At 34.7% G+C, this 21,125-nt stretch overlaps 1 protein-coding gene across 3 annotated transcripts in view; it reads left to right on the top strand.

Annotated features, from left to right (window-relative positions):
• Positions 1–483: 483 nt before the first annotated feature.
• The window catches only part of RAB28 (RAB28, member RAS oncogene family), a 119,748-nt gene continuing 99,106 nt past the window's right edge, over positions 484–21,125 (top strand). For all 3 annotated transcript variants that reach the window (XM_005554490.4, XM_065544788.1, XM_074040928.1), the window contains exons 1-3: positions 484–748; positions 5,265–5,361; positions 10,394–10,482. In XM_005554490.4, coding sequence (XP_005554547.3) covers positions 674–748; positions 5,265–5,361; positions 10,394–10,482 — 261 coding nt within the window. In that variant the 5' untranslated portion in view covers positions 484–673. The remainder of the gene's footprint in view (positions 749–5,264; positions 5,362–10,393; positions 10,483–21,125) is intronic.

The raw sequence follows: 21,125 nt of genomic DNA, 5'->3' as shown, positions 1-21,125 counted from the left end.
CATCCGCCCCGAGGCACCCTCTTCCCTAGTCTGGTTTTTCAGGGGCCATCTCTGGCGCGCCCCGCCAGGCTGCCGGCCTCCCTGGTGCCCGGAGACAGGCCCCGCCCCGCCGCCGGTCCTCGAACTCCTGGCTGCCAGGCAACCCTGGCGCATAGCCCGGGCGTCACTGCTCCACCCCGTCAGGCTGAACCATTCCCTTCAGAGACTTTCTCAAGAGGGAAGGAGAAAAAGGAACTTGATGGAACGCCTGAAAGCTGTTCTGCTGCCGTTTTCTCTCCTTAATTTGAACGAACACTTCTTTTCTTCTTCTAGCCAACTACCTCCTGAAGGGCAACGCGGCAATTCGCCTCTCCCGCCAGCATGTCCCCCCCACCAGTCCAGGGCCGCGAGTGGTTCGGCTCGTCAGGGAGGCCGGCGGTCGGCGCGGGTTGGCTCTGAAGCGGGGGCGCGCGCCCGACGTGCGCGTAGGGGGCGGGGCCGCGCGCAGAGGGCGGGGAGGTGGGCAAGATGGCGCCTGCGGAGTGATTCTCCTCGGATCCCTCCTGCCGGCGCGGAGACACCGGGGCGGGGGTCCTGCAGCCGCTACCTCCCTTCCTCCTCTCCCCGCCCCCGGAGCCTTCCTCCTTCCCTTCCCCCCTCCACCTCGGGGGGCGGGCCTGGTTCCCGGGACACCATGTCGGACTCTGAGGAGGAGAGCCAGGACCGGCAACTGAAAATCGTCGTGCTGGGGGACGGCGCCTCCGGGAAGGTCAGTCCTCGAGCAGGCCCGCCGTCCCTGGCCTGCAGGAACCCCGGCGCTCCCCGGCCTCCTCCCCGCCGCCCGGCGTCGCCTAGTTACCCCGAGCTCTCGGGCTTCTAGGCCCGGGCCCGTCTGGTTGTGTGGCCTGAGGCCAGACACGAAATGGGCGCTTGGTGAAGGCCGACGCTGTCCAGCTCCCCCTTACAAAAAAGTCACTTCCTAACTCGCCGTCTGGATTGCGAACTCCTGCAAGACTCAGGCCAGCCTTTCAGCTTCCCGCCTCTCAGGACTGGCAGGGATTTGCCAAGGCATCTTAGCTCCTCTTACTTGTAGTCCAGGTCACACTTGCTCCTCCCCTCCCACCCCCTTTACCGTTTCTGATGCTTCCACTGCACCGTGAGCCCCCAGGAGCATGACTCTGGGATCAGTATTTCCCGGGTGAGAATAGGGGGCTCCGCCACTTAGTCGTCGAGTCATTGGAGGGCAAATTGCTAATCAGTTTGAGCTTTATCTGTAAGATGGGTATTGAAAAGGGCCGCCGCAAAGGGAGAAATGTGAAAATACATATTAAATGTGAAAACACACATAAAACCTTTAGAGCACAGTGTCCACTCTATACACGTTAGTTGCTGTTTTAATATCATACCTGTTCATCACCTCTGTTTCCAGCTCAGCACTCGGTACAAGCAGTCAGTCAACAAGTGTTTCTGGAGCTCCTGTTATGGGCAGGATGCTGAGGCTAGAGCTGCTTGCGTGACAGAAGGGATCCCTGGTCGAATGAATGAGAGTATCAGGCAGCATCAGTCTTATTATCTCCTAGGCAGCGGCTCCTACCCCAAGGTTGTGAAACTCTTGAAATGGACTGAAAACTGCCCGGTGCTTGCTCTGGGGAGACGGTCCATAAGATCTCAGAGAGGTCTATGATCCCTCCACCAACAAAGTGAAGAGCCTCTACCCGGATGCCTTCTTAGCCATGCTTCTGTCAAAGGCGCCAACACTTTCTGGGATTATTGCTAAAGTTTATCTCCCCTCTACTCCCCTCCCTTACCCCAACCATAGTCTAAAGAAACCCAGGCTCTGTTTCCTGTTTAAGGCTTCACATTTCCCTGTTGCTGGTCGCAGTGTGGACCCTGGTTTCTCTGGTGACGACTTCTCTTTGCATCCTCCCTGGCATAGCTGCTTCTGCCTTTGGTTCTGACATTTGAGTTTCGAGGTCCCCTGGGAAAGATGTAATATTTCATATGCAAAATTTGGAGTATTTTGTTGGTTTTTTTTCTTGTCTTCTTGGATCCTTTGTTACAGATTTTTAAAGCTGAGGAAAACAATATGCTATGATTACATTTAAACTTTGGGGGAAGAAAGGAACTTGGGGTAACTTTTCTTTATAAAGTATATTAATTTTTGTATACTCAGTAAACTTTTCGAATGAATGAATTGCTATAAATAAATCATCATTGTTTCTAACACCTTTATTCAATAAAAAGTTTGTTAGATTTTTATAGTTTCCTTATCATTTAGATTTTCTTTTGAAGGCCGTCTACAGTTTTGGCTCTTAAATTTTACTGTATTCAATTCATAACTGTTCTTATTTCCCTTTTAAAATGATAATGACAACGCATAACATAATACATTTGTAAAAAGACACAAAAATTGCTGGTTATCCTATATGCTATCATAATTCTTTAAACTTTTGTTCATTTTTCTAACAGTATTTATTGTACATATATTACTCAGTGAAATTTGTTCATAATTTTGGGTCTGAGTTTTTTATTTAACCTATCATACACGTTTTCCCTTTGTTGCTAATTTAGTGTGAATAATTACAGTATTTATTTCTGTTTAAAATTTTTTCTGGTATAGGACAGCATAATTTTTTTCACTTCCATGTTTTAGAGTTAGTATTATCATTCTGCTTCAAAGGATAACAGTAATATTTTTTATGGTGCTCTGACTTAATCTTCATCATCTTGCCTAAATAACTTATTTTAAAACTGTAACAGTTTTTTCTAATAGGAACTTCCGGACGCAGACATCTGACACCTAACCTTCTTTCATTATTCTTAAATCAAGAATTTTTTTCTCCATACCCTATTAAGTTCTCAAATACTTGGCAGCCACCAACATTCCCATTCTTTTTCCTTTATTGTTGTTTTCTTTGTGAACTCAGCCTCTCTTTCATTCTTATTTGTATCCTGATTTAACTCTTGGCTCTTTTTTCCTAGCATTTGTTTTTCCTGCTCAATCTAACTCTGAGCATTTTTCAACACACTGACAGATGCAGTAGAGCATTGAGATGATGACTTAACAGTTTCTCCAAGAGAAATTTAGCTCCTCCCTCCAGTATCACGTGTTTCTATTTCTTTCCTTTTCTGATTCATATTTTTTCTTTTATTACATAATCTCTTAAGAGCTTTTTGAGGCAAAATATTCATTTTTTCTGTCTTTCCAGTGTTTGTAAATGTAGTATGGTTAAAAAATGTTCGTAGAAATTTACCAAATCAAAAATGTTAGTAGAAATTTTCCAAATCAAAAAATATAAAGATTCAGATAAAAATATTTCTGATATGGAAGCTAGTTGTTCACTTAATACCTGTAATTAAGAAGGATATTTATAGAGTGACTTGAGAAATTATTGAATGTGTAAGATTGCATGCAGTCTATATAATTGAAGAGAAAGTGACCAACACTGGTTCAGTTGATTCTCTGTTCAATTTTTATCTCAAGATATTAGGAGATGATATAGTAAGAACTTGCTTTAATACTCTGTATGTTCCCAGTAACCTGTATTTTTGACAGTTTATACTCGATTCCAGTTGAAAATCCCAACTTTATATTTGCCTCAAAAGTGTGAAAGCAGGGCTTTCAAAATCTAGAAGTCACTTTTTCAGGAAAAGAAACTTCCTTAGAAGTTTTCTGAATACTCCTTAATATGAAAATATTGAACTCTGCGGTTCTTTAAAATGAAAAATTATCTCAAATGATATTATGTGGATGTTACACATGCCTTCCGTTTCTCTTTGACCTTTAACTATCAGTCTATTAAATATTTTGAATTACCTGTAATAATATAAGTAGTGATAGTTATTTTTTTCTAGAATTCTGAACCTCATCAAAGATGATTTTGTGGTGTAAGTTAGATAAGGTCAGTAGAATAATATAGTGTAAATGAGAAACAAAAGTCTGTAAAAAGATACCTATCTTTTCAATTCTGATCTCTCAGTTTTGATATTGTTACATGTGTCAAAAATACAACAACTGTGTTTGTTGCTAGATGTCTAGCAGAATATCCTTCACATGGTAGTGCTCAACAAATACTTGGCCAATTATCTTAGAAATTTATTACAAATGCTGGGTGTTTAAACACAAAAATATTTGGAATTACGGTGTTCAAATTGCCATTTGTGTGAAAAATATTGTTCTGTGTAAAAGGAAATTTAGATGAACTTGCTAAAAGGAATTGAAGTTTGGCCAAATTTTCTTTTGCACTGTTGTACTACTTATGTCATAATGAACTGTAATCAGCTGTCTTAGAAATTTTATCTTAGTTTTCATTATTTTAAGAGTTGACATGTAATTTTAACTTTTAAAATAGAAAACAGCTATTTTCTCTTAACATAGAGAGTCTGTCTTGAAGAGCATAAAAGCTAAGTGAAGTTGCCTTTCTCTTTTTTGGAGGAAGTTTATAAATAAAAATAGTGCATTTAAAATGTTTAAGAATTTGTTAAGTTATTGTTATTTATTTGTTACTAGAAAATTCTTCTTTTGCCTTGATAAGAAATGACACTTTAAAAAGAAAACTCCAGAGTTTTTGACTAAAACTTTGAGTTTCTATTTAAAAAAATGTATATCTGTTCTGGTTATAATAGCTTGTGACTTCTTGGCATTATGATTCTTGGATGGAAAATATTCATTTTGTCTGCTTTGTATTAATTTTCAAAATACCAACTTCCTTATTTAAAAGATACATATTGTCACAGTCATTCTTTAGGGTCATTTTCAATTAACATCTTTAAAAATAAAGAAAAATTACACATGATACTTTTCCTGTGGGGAAAAGAAAAATTCTGTAAGCAGGTTTCTCCCTCCTTAATTAATGCTTCTTATTATTAGCTGAGGGCTCAGCTACCCTTAGAATATTTAGCCTCAGAAACTGATCTAAGTTAGATAAGATCTTTAATTATGTTTTAAAATAATTCAGATCTTTATTATTATTATTATTATTTTTTTTTTCTGTTGATAACTCTCAAATTCTGATTTTCAGCAAGGAAAAGGATCTTGACAAGCAGGGGATTTAAAGAGATCTAACCCATTAGTTTATTGTCCCTACCGATAGCTGCTGGCAAATGAAATTTACCTGGTGGTGTTAAGTCTCTCCCGGCCTTGTAACTGATTAGAACTACTTAAAGTTGCTTGTTGGATTAATTGGAGTATACATGTTAAGATTGCTTAATAAGATTTAGTAGTGGTCTTACGATTACATTTCTTTAATGAATTAATTTTGACATTCTGTGCGTCAATTTTTTAGACCTCCTTAGCTACGTGTTTTGCTCAAGAAACTTTTGGGAAACGGTACAAACAAACTATAGGACTGGATTTCTTTTTGAGAAGGATAACATTGCCAGGTAAGAGACTAAAAAGTCTTAACGTAGAAGATTATAAAAAAATCTTACAATAAATGCCATAAGAAAGAAATGTGTAAAATTTTGGGGCTGCTTCTACATGAAGATGTATAGAATCAGTATATTTATCTTAGGGAGGTTAACTTTCATCACAATCTATCATGAAGGCATATTGTCCACGGGTGTGAGAAAAAGTTTATATACTCTCCCACTCCTTCCCTGTTTTTGGCTACTATACATTTTTTGAGGATAAACAATGGTTGCTTATAAAATTCTGAAAAGCTTTTAAAAAATTAAGTGCTATACATTTGTCAACAGATATTGTATTAACAAAATGTGAAAAGATTGGGAAGGATTATTTTTTAAAATATTATTTTGATTTGCCTCTACTTTAGTTTTTTTGTTTAAAGTTGGAACAGAAGTATAATGTAGCTATGGAACTTCTGTGCTCTAATATGTGAATGCTGTTTTATGCAAGGCAGCATGAAATTGCTGGCATTTAATAGACCACTAAAATTTAGGGTCCCTAGGCACTCATAAAAATACAGTTTGAGCATTCAAGATGTTTCACTTCACCATGCAAAGAAACTATTTAGATGCCAGTTGCAGCACATTTTGTGGGAAATACGGGGAAATAATAACAAAGAAAGAGTGGTTTATGTTTTAAGTTAGTTTCTGAACAATTGGGGCTTTAAAATGCTGTCCTTTCAATTTCAATGGTTAAATTATATGTTTAAAGTATTTTATTAAAAGCAGTTTATCTTGATTGACTTTATAAACCATCCGTCCCTCTCCTCTGTGAGGAAGCACATTTGGAGAAAACAGTTGCAAGTGTAATGTCAGATTCATGTACTGAAATGTGAGTGATATAGTGGGAAGGGGTTTAATACATTCCAATTATTATTGAAATATGTTAACCTCTCAGACACCCCATCTATCAGACAACTCCCCATGAAAGTTTTAGAGTAGCTAATGAAAACTCTTGGTAATGGAGGTATTCTTCTTATCTCCTTAGTAATATACTTTGTTATATTTTGTGATGGTTTGTATTTGGCTACCAGTGAAAAATAGATTAGGAGATATCCCATGAGAAAAAAAATAATTTCAATTTTTCCATTACTGGGTTATTGTTCAGCAAGAGGTTTAAGGAGAAACATATGCGTACTTTGTTTCATTTGTATTTTCTTTTAATGTATCCAAAACTGAAAACATCATTTTAATTTTATTATTCTTCGTCTTACCGATAATCTATGCTGCATTCAGAATTCTTAATAGCAGTCACTAGCCGAATACATACACAAATCACATAATAAAGAGGCTGGAAGCTTATTTTTGCAGCAGTTTTTTTCACAGATGCCAGTTGTACGCAGAGAGTCTCAATATAATATTTTGCTATTAGCTATTTTGTTTTGATGCTTAATTTGAAAAACCACCACACCAACTTTTTGTCTCATTACTTTTAATATTTCTCATTTTTTAGTTGAAAAGCTTAAATAAAGAAACAAGTACCTACTCAAATATTAAAAACAAAGACTGGTTTTTAGACGTTTCATACAGGCGATATATGTGATGATTTCTGACCTGTAGCACAGCACTACCAATTTAAAAATTTTGATTACTTTGTAAAAAATATTTGATATTCTTGAAATCTAGATTAATAGTATAATATTTTAGACTTACACAGTACTTAGGTTAAAAAATGAAATTAGGGCATGTATACTCTTAATGAATGTATATTTTAATTTTCCTAGTTAAGTTTTTATTTTGATGGTAAAGTTCCAGAAGAAAAGTTCTATTTTTTTTTAAGGCAGTTGGTTTTATGCTACTTAACAGACTCAAACTTATGGTAGAAATTTCAGTAAGAAAAAAATATTTTAATGTATTTTGTTTTTATATAATTAATAAGTATATTAAGAAATGAGGTGAATAAATTACAAGGTTTATAATTATTCTTTAAATACTTTAAATTCATTATAACTGTCAAATGTATGATCATTAATATATCATTAGCTGAATAAAACATTACAGGTAGCTTTATTGAATTTATAGCATAGTCAGTGAATCTAATATTTGTTAGTAGTCTAGTAAGTCCTCTGACCAGTTAGATTGTTAGGGGTGTAAACCTCCTGTCCATCTATTTACATTCTCTTCATGCAAGTTTTCAAGATCATTACTTTGCAAATACTCATCCATTTTAGTATATTTCATGATCCGGTATGCTGTATAGTCTGGATGCAACCACTGTGCAGATTTTACTGCTTAAAATAGTGTATCTGTTAGTCAGAGATTCTGCTGATAGAGCTTCTTAAGAGTCTTAGTCAAAATACTTTCAGGAAGCTTGTGGGTACAGTCCAGTAAACAGCGTTCTACTGTGAAAAAGATTTCTAAGTCTTTAGTACAAGAAGTGGGCAGACTTGTGTTTTTAGTTCCATCTTGACTATGCAGCACTTTAAGTAAGGTTAACCAAGGAACCAAGTGTACTTTTACAAGGTCACTGTTGAATCCTCTTGGTGGCTTTAATTCATACCAAAAGCAACTTACCTGTGTTTTGTCACCTCATTTATTTTATTTTTTCTTCTAGTTACATGTCATTTCTTACAGAGGAGCAGGAATTTTGTAGCATTCTGGGTTTGGGATTAGATTTCTGACAATTTCCTTAATGTTCTGTATTGGTTAGAAATTTGTATTAGATAGATTCTTGATTTAAACAAAATTATAATATTATTTGAATATTCTTATATAGCTTTATAGGTGTGTCATCTTGAAAATATACTAGGAGAATTCATATGTTTATGCCTGCAAAAACAAAAATGAATATTGATTTGAATCATATCCTCATGCGATTTTGCTCCTCAAATAAGGAATCTACATTTTATTTTTAGTTTTATGTGTTAATAATCCTAAAATTAAAATGTGGAGTTAAAAATATATTTCTAGATATAAGAAGTAATATGAAGTTAATATCATTTGTTGAAACTGTAAAGATAGTAATTTTTTGTTAGCATTCTATATTAGTGGACTATCAGTAATTCGTAGCTATTTTTATTTCTGAGTCACTATAATTTATATGTTTAAAAAAACAGGCAAACACTGACAACAGAGTTTATTTGGAAAGGCATGCATTTAAAAAGTATCCTCAACACATGAATATGGGAGACAATTGGATAGATAGATGATTTAGGGTCTTGATATGATTGTAGTCAGAATTTGAAAACATGTAATGAAGATCATGTTCCTGAAATTGTAGTCAAAGTGTTCACAACACCTCATTCAGATAGGATCTGAATATCAGAACTTAAAGAAGAAAGCTTTATATTTTTTGTTGTGAGGTTAAGCAATAAGGACTATTGACTCTGAAAAAATGGGATTAAACACCTTTTAGTGCTTATTTAGTATTGCCTAAAATCTTCCTCTGTAAAAGTTAGTATTGTTAAGCACTGTCTTTTGAAGTAATCAAATAACTCTAAAGAGTTGTGCAAGTAAAATGAATAGCCTACTGCCTGCTTAGGGGTTTCTGAAACTATTATATATACTTCTTAGTGATGGCTAGCCCTTTCTTATCTGCTTAATTTGAGACAGCATTATAGAAGAATTATTTCAGCCTTGAATCTCAAAAAATTTAGATTTTTAAGAAATTCGATTTGTATAAGTTTTTGGACACATCTTAGTCTGTGACGTTTTGGTTTTTGTATTCATAGGGCTTTAAGAACATTTTGGTTATTAGTGTAAGTGTAGAAAGTATGTGTCTGTAGGAATAATGGTGGTGATAAAACATTAGCGCTCATTAATGCTAATGGAAGTTCCTCGTGGAAATCCTCTGCACGGTGGCAGATGGAACAACCTATGTTTAAATAATGGAAAGATTGTGATACAAACTCACCAAAATTTAGAAAACTGTGCTGGTTAATCAAATGTCTTTTTCTTTTCAGTTGCATAGTTAAATGGTATGACTAACTGTCTCAGATTTTAGTGTTTTATGTTGGCGTATAAATTTATATCTTTATAATCTTTTTTTGAAATGAGATCATTTTTCAGTTTCTAACCTTTTATTTTATTTTCTTTTGATTTGCAAATCATTCAGAAAGTGCTAATTGAGACTCTGGAGAAAACTCCATAATCTTATGAGGGATATAGTTTAAAACGTTCAACTAAATAGCATAGTTTGGCTTTTGTAAGCATACTCATCAGTTGCATTGAGAAGAGAGAACAGCTTATCTCATAAATTTTTGTATCAACCAAATATTTTACAAAATGCATGAAAGGATTTTAAAGATTCCCTTTTAGAATGCTTTTATAATGCTCATAGGGGAAGATGATTAGTTACACTATTTTATGAAGGCTTGGAAGTATACATAGTTTGTTTAAATGGAAATGCTTTGAACAAGTTTGAATACATTGTAATATTTAGTGATATACATGGTATGTATCCTACATTTGTTCTGAATAGGGCTATCAAATGTGTTTCTATTTTATGGGTTAAATTTGAAAACATAATTTTTTGGTTATGTTTGCCATATCCTAGAGTAGCTGACAATCACATTATAAAAAGATTCATTAATTTGAGCTGAAATTATGGGTGCATTTTTATAGTTTGCTATTATTCCATGAGTTTTAGAACCCATAGAGTTTAGAACCTACAACAAAATTCATATATATGATTGGATGGTTGAGTATTCAAAGCTTCAGTTTTTATTTCTAAAGTACATTTCTTGCTCCATGGACGTGTGTTTCATTCTATTCTCTAAGAAAAACGTTTTTCTGAGGCTTAAGTTTATAAATTAAAGCTTACTTTGTTTTGTTTTGAAAGTGGTTGTAAATATGGTTCCATGGAAATGGAGTAAAAGGATAAAACTAGATTCTCCACTATGATTTCTTTTGACATTGTTTTCACAATTCCAAATATCATGTGAGCCTGTACATAAAGGCAAATTGGGCTCAGTTTCTTATTGTGACTTAGTATTCTGTGATACTGTGTCAGCTGTTGTATTGTTACTTAATTTTTTTGATATTTTTATATTCATTTTTTATATTCTAGGAAACTTGAATGTTACCCTTCAAATTTGGGATATAGGAGGGCAGACAATAGGAGGCAAAATGTTGGATAAATATATCTATGGAGCACAGGTATGATATGAATTCTGATTATTCCAGTATTGAAAGTATAGCATTTACAAGCACATATGCAAATCTACACCCAAATGCACATACACACACACATACTTTCTTTCTAACTTTTTATCTGATATGTAGAGAGAATAATTTTATGTTTGTGCTAGTCCTTTGGTTTCATTCTCTCCAAATTATGTTTGGAATGATTTGGGTGAGGGAATAGGAAAACTCTTTAACAGCTTTCGTATGGTATTTATATTACTAGGTGTTATTGTTAGCAGTTCGATAAATGCAGTGATAAATGATATTTTGATATTTATTAGCTGGTTTGGTTATAGTGACTACTTTCAAATAAACTGAATGAAAAATACAGGGATGAAAATTTAACTTCATTTTAAGTTACAAGGACTAAAAGCATATCTATATGTCTATATTTTTGTGTAATGAATATTGATAGCTTTTCAGATTTAATAGACATGTCAATATTTTCTATCAGATAACTAAATATGACAGTGTATATGTGAAACACATACAATAATTTATGATAATGCTGTATTTTCAGAAGAAAATCCATGTAGAGCAAGAAAAATGAAAGTGAAAAATGAAAAATGACCTGAATAATTACATAAATTTGGCCACATGAGCTTATATTCTCCATGAGCTTATATTGGTATAATTTATAAGATTTTAAATAAAGTTATTATACAAATAGAAAATATACAGGGTGGTAATATACTTTAAAAAGTTAATCATTTCTCTCTGAGCATGTTCACTGAAGAATTGTCTTTTTAATATTTGGCAGATTGCTTTTGATTAAATGACACACTTTAGAAATGCAGTAATACTATTGAAAGTAATCATCCGATGAAGTAGAGAATATGGTATATAGCCAAATATTAAGTACGTTGTGCTTACTGAGCTCTGTATGTAATACTTGATGTGCTATTTCTTTATTTTTGCTTTTTTTAATTAGTGTGTGTCTTCTACATCATCTGGAGACATAGGGGTAGTAGTAAACATTTTTAGTTCTTTATTAGAGTTTGGTATTTTAAGTGGGACAAATATAACTTGGTTATGTGGAACCATGTTGCTCATAATAAATGATTCTATAGGGTGGAGATATAGTAGGTTAAGCACTGCTGTACAAAGTTTGGTTCATGTCAAGTACCATTGCCTTGATTGTGGATGAAAAATAGATTCTGATTTATTTTATAAAATATTCAGAGAAGGACAGTATGGTTATAGAGGCTAATATGGTTCTGAATCACATATAAAGGCCCTAGAGTTTTGATTTTTTGCATTGCTGATACAGAGATTTGGCTCTTAATGCTCTTATCTTTTATACATGGTTCTTTGTCTCCTGCAAAATTTTTCTGTTCACATTTATAGCATTTTCATCTGTGGTTAAGTGACTTGATATTTTATGCATGTTCATTTTTCTCTTAAAAAGTACATCTCAGAATTTTGTGTATGGCTTTTTTGTTTTATTTATTTATTTTTCTGTTTTAAACTGATTAAAGTGGATACTAAGCTAGATAAAACTTGCTGGACAGAGATTTGTGGGAAGCCACAGTTCTTGTTTCATTCATGTGGTTGATAACATGGGAAAATAACACTCTTATCTTTGTTCCATAAAATCTGTCTATAAGGCCACATATAGGATTTTTAAGAAAATGAAGATTCGATCTAACTTCTAATGAAATTTGACTCTTGGTGTCAAATGGAATAGTCTTTTATGATTTATAGGTGCAACCAGAGTTAGTGGAGAACAGGAGGACTTTATGCATTTCAGGGTAAATAATAATATATAATTCAATTAATACATTTTTCTTTCCTTAAAAATTAGGGGAATATTATGCCCATGTGTTGAATTCTATCAATTCTATCTTCAAATCATTTAAAAATTTATTATCTAATTTATTTAAATTATTTAAAATTTATTACTATTATATAAAAATTAATATTGATGTGAAATTTGTGTATTATGAAGTTAACCATTCTTAAGTGTATAATCAGCTATACGCAGTGGCTCATGCCTGTAATCCCAGCTAATTGAGAGGCACAGGTGGGAGGATCACTTGAGCCCAGGATTTTGAGGTTTCAGTGAGCTGTGATCACACTACTGCACTTCAGTCTGGGTGACAAGTGACACTCTATCTTTAAAAAACAAAATAAATAAAAAATAAATTATATAATCAGTATCATTTAGTGTACTCACAGTATTTTGTGACCATTTCCTTAAGTCAGTTTTTGACAGTATATATTTTATGTTATTACAAAGCTGCCTACAATCAGCAGACATTAATGAGAACATTGGTAGACATTTCAAGAATTTCCATCTTTTTTGAAAGTCCATAAATTTAGTAAAATGTCTTCATTATTTTTTAAGGTACTTTATTTCTTGGGAGAAAGTGAATGTTATATTTCTTAGAACTTGTTGTATAAGGTTTCTATCTTGAAGGTACATACTGACTTTTTTCTCTTTTGGTAGTGCGTTTTATTGTTTATACTTTACGGTTGCTGTGACACTTATATTCATGTACTGTGTTTTTATTAAACAACCATGTACAGTATTTCTGAGAAATTCATGAATCTTTCTATGAAATTGCCTGACAAAACTGGGAATTCTGAGATGATGAAATGAATTGTTAAAAATAGATGATAGGGCATGGGGGCAGGCACTTGTAGTCCTTGCTACTTGAGAGACTGATATGGGAGGATCACGTGAGCCCAGGAGTTTGGGGACTGGAGTGAGCTATGATCATGCCATTCTACTCCAGCCTGGGTGAAAGAGCGAGACTCAGTTTATAAAGAAAAATAAAAAAGGATGATAATATAATAATTTTTTCTGCTTTCCAGAGATTCCAAGTAAATGCTTTGTTAAGTACATAAAGTCATTGACCAGTGGTCTATTTTGTTAAACTGTTTTTAAATTCTATATCCAGGCTAGAGAGGCTGTGACTCATTATTTACTACTATAAATTGGAGAAAATGTTACTTTTCAAAACCAGTGATTTCAAAAACATCCTGATAGCATTTTAATAAACTCAATAATTTTATATAATAATATAATTATTCTTCAAAGTAGATCTATATTGCTTCTGGAGTTATAGATACTTTATATTACCTATCTCATGAGTACTTTAGATTTTGGTATACTACAGGACAGAAATCTTCCACAGAAATGTTGAGACAAGCTTTTTCAGGATATTGGTTTAATGTGTTATTTAGGGTTTATTTTAGGTTCTCTAACTTCTGTAACTTCTGTATTGTATATAGAAAGAATTATACATGTCTGGGTCATTAAACTAATCAATCTGTTTCTTTAAAGCATTTCTTAACATCTGCATAGAAGCTTATTTGTAGGCTGGGAGTTAACTTGGACCCAAATAAAACCGATTATTTTACCCTCTTCACTCCCCTTACCCCCAGCAACATTTAAACGTTAGCAGTAGCCTGTTGAAAGTGTTGGTGAAAACTAAATTGAATTGACACCCCAAAAAGAATTAGTGAGGTATTTTGACAAGAACTAGTTCTAAGAATTGAAATATGTCCCAGTTAAATTCCCAGATTTTAAATTAACTTAAAAATTTCTAGGAGTCTTTAGAAAGATGTTATAGGCGATTTTTCATAGTGGTTAAGAGCAAACACACAGTACATAGTGTTTAGTGCCCTGTAACCTGTGGCTAACAGAGGCTAATAACAAACCTCAGAGAAGGACTGGATGTTTCATTTTTGTAGCTCTTTCTGTCCTGGAATCTAAGTGGTTTGCAAACACTGACCCACTGAGCATAAACTCAATGAAAGTGTAGTCACTTGTGAGGTAGAACATAACCACTATTATGTACCAGTGGCCCCACACAGATGTGCCTGCTTTTTAAGTACCAACAAAAGGATTTGGTGCCTACATGACAGCTAGGGAGAGGGTGCATCTTAAAACTGGACTCTGCAAGACCTTCTGCTCTCTTTTGCTGTAAGTTTTTTAGTTGGATATTTGCCAACTTATAACATGTTTGTGCACTTTGTGTGTTTCTTACAGGTTATACTTATAAAGCAAGATATATGTTGTTAATGGCTATTATATAATCTGTATGATTTAATTCATTTCTATATATAACTAAAAAACTAAAGCAGATTATTTGTCTTGCATATAAGGGAGAAAACAAATAACCTGCATTTTGGGACTGGGAAACCTTTCATTTTTTGAGAATGTTAAACAGTAACAGTGTGTGTACTGTGTTTAGCACATGTTACACTGAAGAACTATATCTATGCAATGCTTTACAAGACTGTTACTTGGTAGGCATCAGTGTTTGTTCTTTCAAAACTTCTATCAAGGCCAGGTCAGTGGGTCATAATCCCAGTGCTTTAGAGGGCCAAGGCAGGATAATTGTTTGAAGTCAGGAGCATGAGACCAGCCTAAGCAACATAGTGAGACCCTTTCTCTACAAAAAATTTAAAAAATTAGCTGGGCACTGTAGTATACGCCTGTAGTCCTAGCTACTAGAGAGGCTGAGATGGGAGGATTATTTGAGCCCAGGAGTTCGAGGCTACAGTGAGCCATGACTGCATTCCAGCCTGGGGAACAGAGCAAGACCCCATCTCTTAAAAAAAAAAAAATGCTGTCAATTATTACCTTGAAAATGGTATCCATTTGATTTACTCTCTCATCATGCTTATTAGATATGGTGGTGAGTGCAATAGATGAAAACAAACTACCATATAAACTAACATTATATAATATTTACTAAAAATCTTGATGTTTACAAAATACTATGGATGGTAGTATTTTCTTGGAATCGAAGTTGGAGGAAGGCAGTTAAGGCATAAAATGAAGGAAACTGTTGCTGAAGAGGGATTTATTAAACTTGAAATCTGATTTCCAAAGGGTCATGTAGAAGATTTGGGAAGAAGAGCAGCAGCTGAAAGGTAAATTGGGAAGTGGAAGGAAAGGATGGTATGGGGTTGAAGACATAGGAGAGGGATAAATGTCAGATATGTGGTTGATAACAAAAGTTATCTGGGACATGAGACATGGCGATGGATTTAGATGACCATAAGATTGCCAAGAAAATTAGATCCAGAAGTTCCCAGGTAGGTTGCAAGATGTATTCCATTTTTGAGGGAGTTGTACTTTCTTGTGGCTGAGAAGATTCCGATAGTTTTCTGGAAGGGATCAGAAGAGTTCTGGATTGTTGATGTGGTCAGAGACTTAGGGATTTGAGGGTGCTGGTATTTGAGGGATTTGAGGCTCCTGAAGAGGTGAGTACTTAGAGGTCTGTCTTTGAGGCTGGTGAGTAGAGGCCCTGAGAGTCAATAGTTTTGATAATGTGTGTCTTTTAAAGATTTGGTCCATTATATTTATATTGTCAAATTTGTGGTCACAAAGTTGTTTATATTATTTTTTTAATGTCTGTGGAATAGGTAGTGAAGACCCTTATTAATTAATGTTGTTAATATGTGCCTTCTCTCTCCCTCCCTTTGTTTTTGGTTAGCCTGACTAGGGGTTTGTCAGTTTTACTGATCTTTTTTTAAAAACACAGCTTTTGGCTTTGTTGATTTTTCTCTGTTGTTTTCTTCTTTAATTTCAATTATTTCTTCCCTAATTTTTAATTACTTTCTTCTGCTCGCTTTAGACTGAAATTACTCTTCTTCCTCTAGTTTCCTACAGTGGAAGCTTAGATTATTGATTTTTCTGCTTTTCTAATATATGCATTCAATGCTAAACACTTTCCCTAAGCACTGCTTTTTCTGTATTCCACAAGTTTTGGTAGGTTGCATATATTTTGTTTTTGCTTCAAACTATTTTAAAATTATTTTTGAGACTTCTTTGATGCTTGTGTTATTTAGAATATATTGTTTAATCTTCACATACTTTGAGTTTTTAAAGCTTTTTTACTGTTACTGATTTCTAGTTATAGTTTGAGAACATGGTTTTTTTGATTTCTGTTTTTACAAACATGTTAAGGTATATTTTATGGCCCAGAATGTAGTTTGTCTTGGTGAATGTTCCATGAGAGCTAGGGAATAGTGCATATTCTAATGAATACAGTAGTCTATAAATGTCCGTTAGATGAAGTTGATTGTTAGTGTTGTTCAGATCAACTATACCCTTACTGATTTTCTGTTTGCTTAATGAAAAAAGTCTTCAACTCTAGGGGGATCTGCAGATTTGGAACTCCTTGCAGTTTTATCAGTTTTGGCCTCATATATTTTGATGCCTTGTTATTAGGTGCATATATAGAGAGGACTGTTATGTCTTCTTGGAGGACTGACTTATCATTATGCCAGTCTTGTCTTTAAACTTGATAATTTTCCTTATTCTGAAGTCTGCTTTGTCTCAAATTATATAGCTACTCCAGCTTTCTTTTTGTTAATGTTTTCATGGTGCTTTTCTATCCCTTTACTGCTAACCTGTCTGTGTCTTTATATGTAAGGTCAATTTTCCGTAGGCAATGTATAGTCGACTCTTCTTTTCTCATCTCCTTTGACAATCTGTCTTTTAACTTGTGTATTAAATTCACATACAAAGTGGTTATTGGGATAGCTGGGTTAACATCTTTCGTGTTCTTTTTCTATTCTTTGCACGTTTTCTTTGTTTATCCCCTCTTTTTTACTTTCTCTGGTTTTATTTGAGTATTTTCTCTCCTGTTTTAGCATATCAATCATACTTCAAAATTTTTTTTAGTGATCATTCTAGAGTTTGCAATATATATTTTAAACTAAGTTTAGTGCTTCATGTGTAGTGCAGGTCCCTCAGAATATTCTCAGTTCATCCTTTTTGTCCCTTATGGCATGGCTGTCATTCATCTCACTTATCTATATGCTGTAATCATCCAGTACATTATTATTACTTTAAACACTTGTATTTTATACCAATTAACAGTAAGAAAAATAATTGATACTATGTTATCTTCATTTTTTCCTTTTCTGATATTCACTCACTCTTTTTTTTACATTCTGTATGATTTTATTTAAAAAATGTTAACTTTTATTGTGAAGTGGCAGTTTATAATTGGTTATATTTATGGAGTACAGAGTGATGTTATGATTAATGAATACAATGTGGAATAATTAATTCAAGCCAATTAGCATATTCATTATCTCAAGTCCTTATAACTTTTTTATGTTGAGAACATTTGAAATTTACTCTTTTACCAATTTTGAAATGTATGATATGTAATTATTAACTGTTTTAACCACACTGTGCAATAATTCTCAAAAAAACCTTTATATCTCCTGAGATTTTGTACCCTTTGACTATTTCCCCATTTCCCCCAACCCCTAGCCTCTGCAACCACAAGTCTACTCCCTACTTCTGAGTTTGATTACTTCAGATTTCACATAAGTGAGAACATGCAACATTTGTCTTTTTGTGCCTGGCTCATTTCACTTAGCTTAATGTTTTCCAGTTCCATCCATGCTGTTGCAAGTGAGAGACTTTTCTTTTTTTGAGGCTTATAGTATTCCATTATGCATATATACTCCATTTTCTTTATCCATTCATTTGTTAATGGACACTTAGGTTGATTACATAGCTTGGCTATTGTGACAGTGCTGCAACAAACATGGGAGTGCAAAAACCTCTTTGACAAACTGATTTCAAATCTTTGGGTAAATACACAGAAGTAGGATTGCTGGATCATATTCTTAGTTTTTTTTGAGGAACCTCCACACAGTTTCCCATAATGGCTATTCTTCTTTACATTTTCACTGAGAGTGTACAGAGGTCCCTTTTCTCTATATCCTCGCTGATACTTGTTATCTTTCATCTTTTTGATAATAGCCAATAGCCATTCTGACAGGTGTAAGAGGATAATTTTTTTGCTTTTAATTTGCATTTCTCTGGTGATGTTCAGTATTTAAAAAATGTATCTGTTAGTCATTTGTCTTCTGAGTAATGTCTTTACAGGTCTCTTGCCAATTTTTAAATTTAGTTTTTTGTTTTCTTGCTATGGAGTTGTTTGAGTTCCTGGTATAGTTTGGATGTTAACCCCTTCTTGGATGTATGACTTGAAAATATTTTAATTTGTAGGTTGTCTCTGCACACTGTTAATTTTTTCCTCCTTTGCTGCACAGAAGCTTTTTAGTTTTCCCGTATTGGCTATTGCTTTTGTTGCCTGTGGTTTTGGAGTGAAATTCAAAAAATTATTGCCCAGACCAATATTTTGTAGTTTTCCCCCCTAAATTTTCTTGTAGTAATTTTGTAGTTTCTGGTCTTTGAAATCTTTACTCAATTTCGAGTTGATTTTTGTATATGTTGTGAGATATTGTTCTGCATGTGGATATCTAGTTTTCCGAAAACCATTTATTGAAGAGGCTGTCCTTTTTCCATTGTGTGTTTCTAGCTCTGTTGTTGAAAATCAATTGACTGTACATGTATGGCTCATTTCTGGACTCTCTTATTATGTTATGTTGGTCAGTGTGTCTATTTTTTGCCAGTACCGTGCTGCTATAATTAATATAGCTTTGTAATATAGTTTCAAATCAAGTAGTGGGATGCCTGCAGCTTTGTTTTTCTTATGTGTTTGTGCTCATGATTGCCTTGGTTATTTGAGTTTTTTCCATGCTACTCATTTTTTCCTATGTAGAGTTTAGTTTCTGACCCATATCATTTTCCCTCTCCCTGAAGAACCTCTTTTAATGTTTCCTTCAGAGCAGGTTTGCTGACAATGAATGGTCTATTTTTGTTTTTCTGAGAAGATCTTTATTTCTCCTTTACTTATGATAATTTTGAGGGGTATAGAATTCTAGGCAGTTTTTTTTTTTAATTTTAATTTTCTGCCAGTATTTTTTTTAAAATTATTATGCTTTAAGTTCTAGGGTACATGTGCACAATGTGCAGGTTTGTTACATATGTATACATGTGTGATGTTGGTGTGCTGCACCCATTAACTCGTCATTTACATTAGGTATATCTCCTGATGCTATCCCTCCCCACTCCTCCCACCTGACAACAGGCCTCGGTGTGTGATGTTCCTCTTCATGTGTCCAAGCATTCTCATTGTTCAATTCCCACTTATGGGTGAGAACATGCGGTGTTTGGTTTTCTGTCCTTGTGATAGTTTGCTGAGAATGATGGTTTTGAGCTTCATCCATGTCCCTACAAAGAACATGAACTCATCCATTTTATGGCTGCATGGTATTCCATGGTGTATATGTGCCACATTTTCTTAATCCAGTCTATAATTGATGGGCATTTGGGTTGGTTCCAAATCTTTGCTATTGTGAATAGTGCCGCAATAAACGTATGTGTGCATGTGTCTTTATGGCAGGATGATTTATAATACTTTGGGTATATACCCAGTAATGGAATGGCTGGGTCAAATGGTATTTCTAGTTCTAGATCCTTGAGGAATTGCCACACTGTCTTCCACAGTGGTTGAACTAGTTTGCAGTCCACCAACAGTGTAAAAGTGTTCCTGTTTCTCCACATCCTCTCCAGCACCTGTTGTTTCCTGACTTTTTAGTGATCACCATTCTAACTGCTGTGAGATGGTATCTAATTGTGGTTTTGATTTGCATTTCTCTGATGGCTAGTGATGATGAGCATTTTTCCATGTGTCTGTTGGCTGCATAAATGTTTTCTTTTGAGAAGTGTCTGTTTATATCCTTTGCCCACTTTTTGATGGGGTTGTTTGATTTTTTTTTCTTGTAGATTTATTTAAGTTCTTTGTAGATTCTGGATATTAGCCCTTTGTCAGATGGGTAGATTGCAAAAGTCTTCTCCCATTCTGTAGGTTGCCTGTTCACTCTGACGGTAGTTTCTTTTGCTGTGCAGAAGCTCTTTAGTTTAATTAGATCCCATTTGTCAATTCTGGCTTTTGTTGCCATTGCTTTTGGCGTTTTAGACATGAAGTCCTTGCCCATGCCTATGTCCTGAATGGTATTGGCTAGGTCTTCTTCTAGGGTTTTTATGGTTTTAGGTCTAACATTTAAGTCTTTAATCCATCTTGAATTAATTTTTGTATAAGGTGTAAGGAAGGGATCCAGTTTCAACTTTCTACATATGGCTAGCCAGTTTCCCCAGCACCATTTATTAAATAGGGAATCCTTTCCCCATTTCTTGTTTTTGTCAGGTATGTCAAAGATCATATGGTTGGTAGATGCATGGTATTATTTCTGAGGGCTCTGTTCTGTTCCATTGGTCTATAACTCTGTTTTGGTACCAGTATCCTGCTGTTTTGGTTACTGTGGCCTTGTAGTATAGTTTGAAGTCAGGTAGTGTGATGCCTCCAGCTTTGTTCTTTTGGCTTGGGATTGTCTTGGCAATGCGGGCTCTTTTTTGGTTCCATATGAACTTTAAAGTAGTGTTTTCCAATTCTGTGAAGAAAGTCCTTGGTAGCTTGATGGGGATTTCATTGAATCTGTAAATTACCTTGGGCAGTATGGCCATTTTCACGATACTGATTCTTCCTATCCATGAGCATGGAATGTTCTTCCATTTGTTTGTGTTCTCTTTTATTTCATTAAGCAGTGGTTTGTAGTTCTCCTTGAAGAATTCCTTCACATCCTTTGTAAGTTGTATTCCTGGGTATTTTATTCTCTTTGAAGCAGTTGTGAATGGGAGTTCACTGATGATTTGGCTCTCTGTTTGTCTGTTGTTAGTGTGTAGGAATGCTTGTGATTTTTGCACATTGATTTTGCATCCTGAGACT

Source organism: Macaca fascicularis, chromosome 5 (genome assembly GCF_037993035.2).
Source record: "Macaca fascicularis isolate 582-1 chromosome 5, T2T-MFA8v1.1".
NCBI classification, from domain to species: domain Eukaryota; kingdom Metazoa; phylum Chordata; class Mammalia; order Primates; family Cercopithecidae; genus Macaca; species Macaca fascicularis.
The sequence above is the reverse complement of the archived record's forward strand: the minus strand, read 5'-3'. Positions and strand labels throughout refer to the sequence as shown.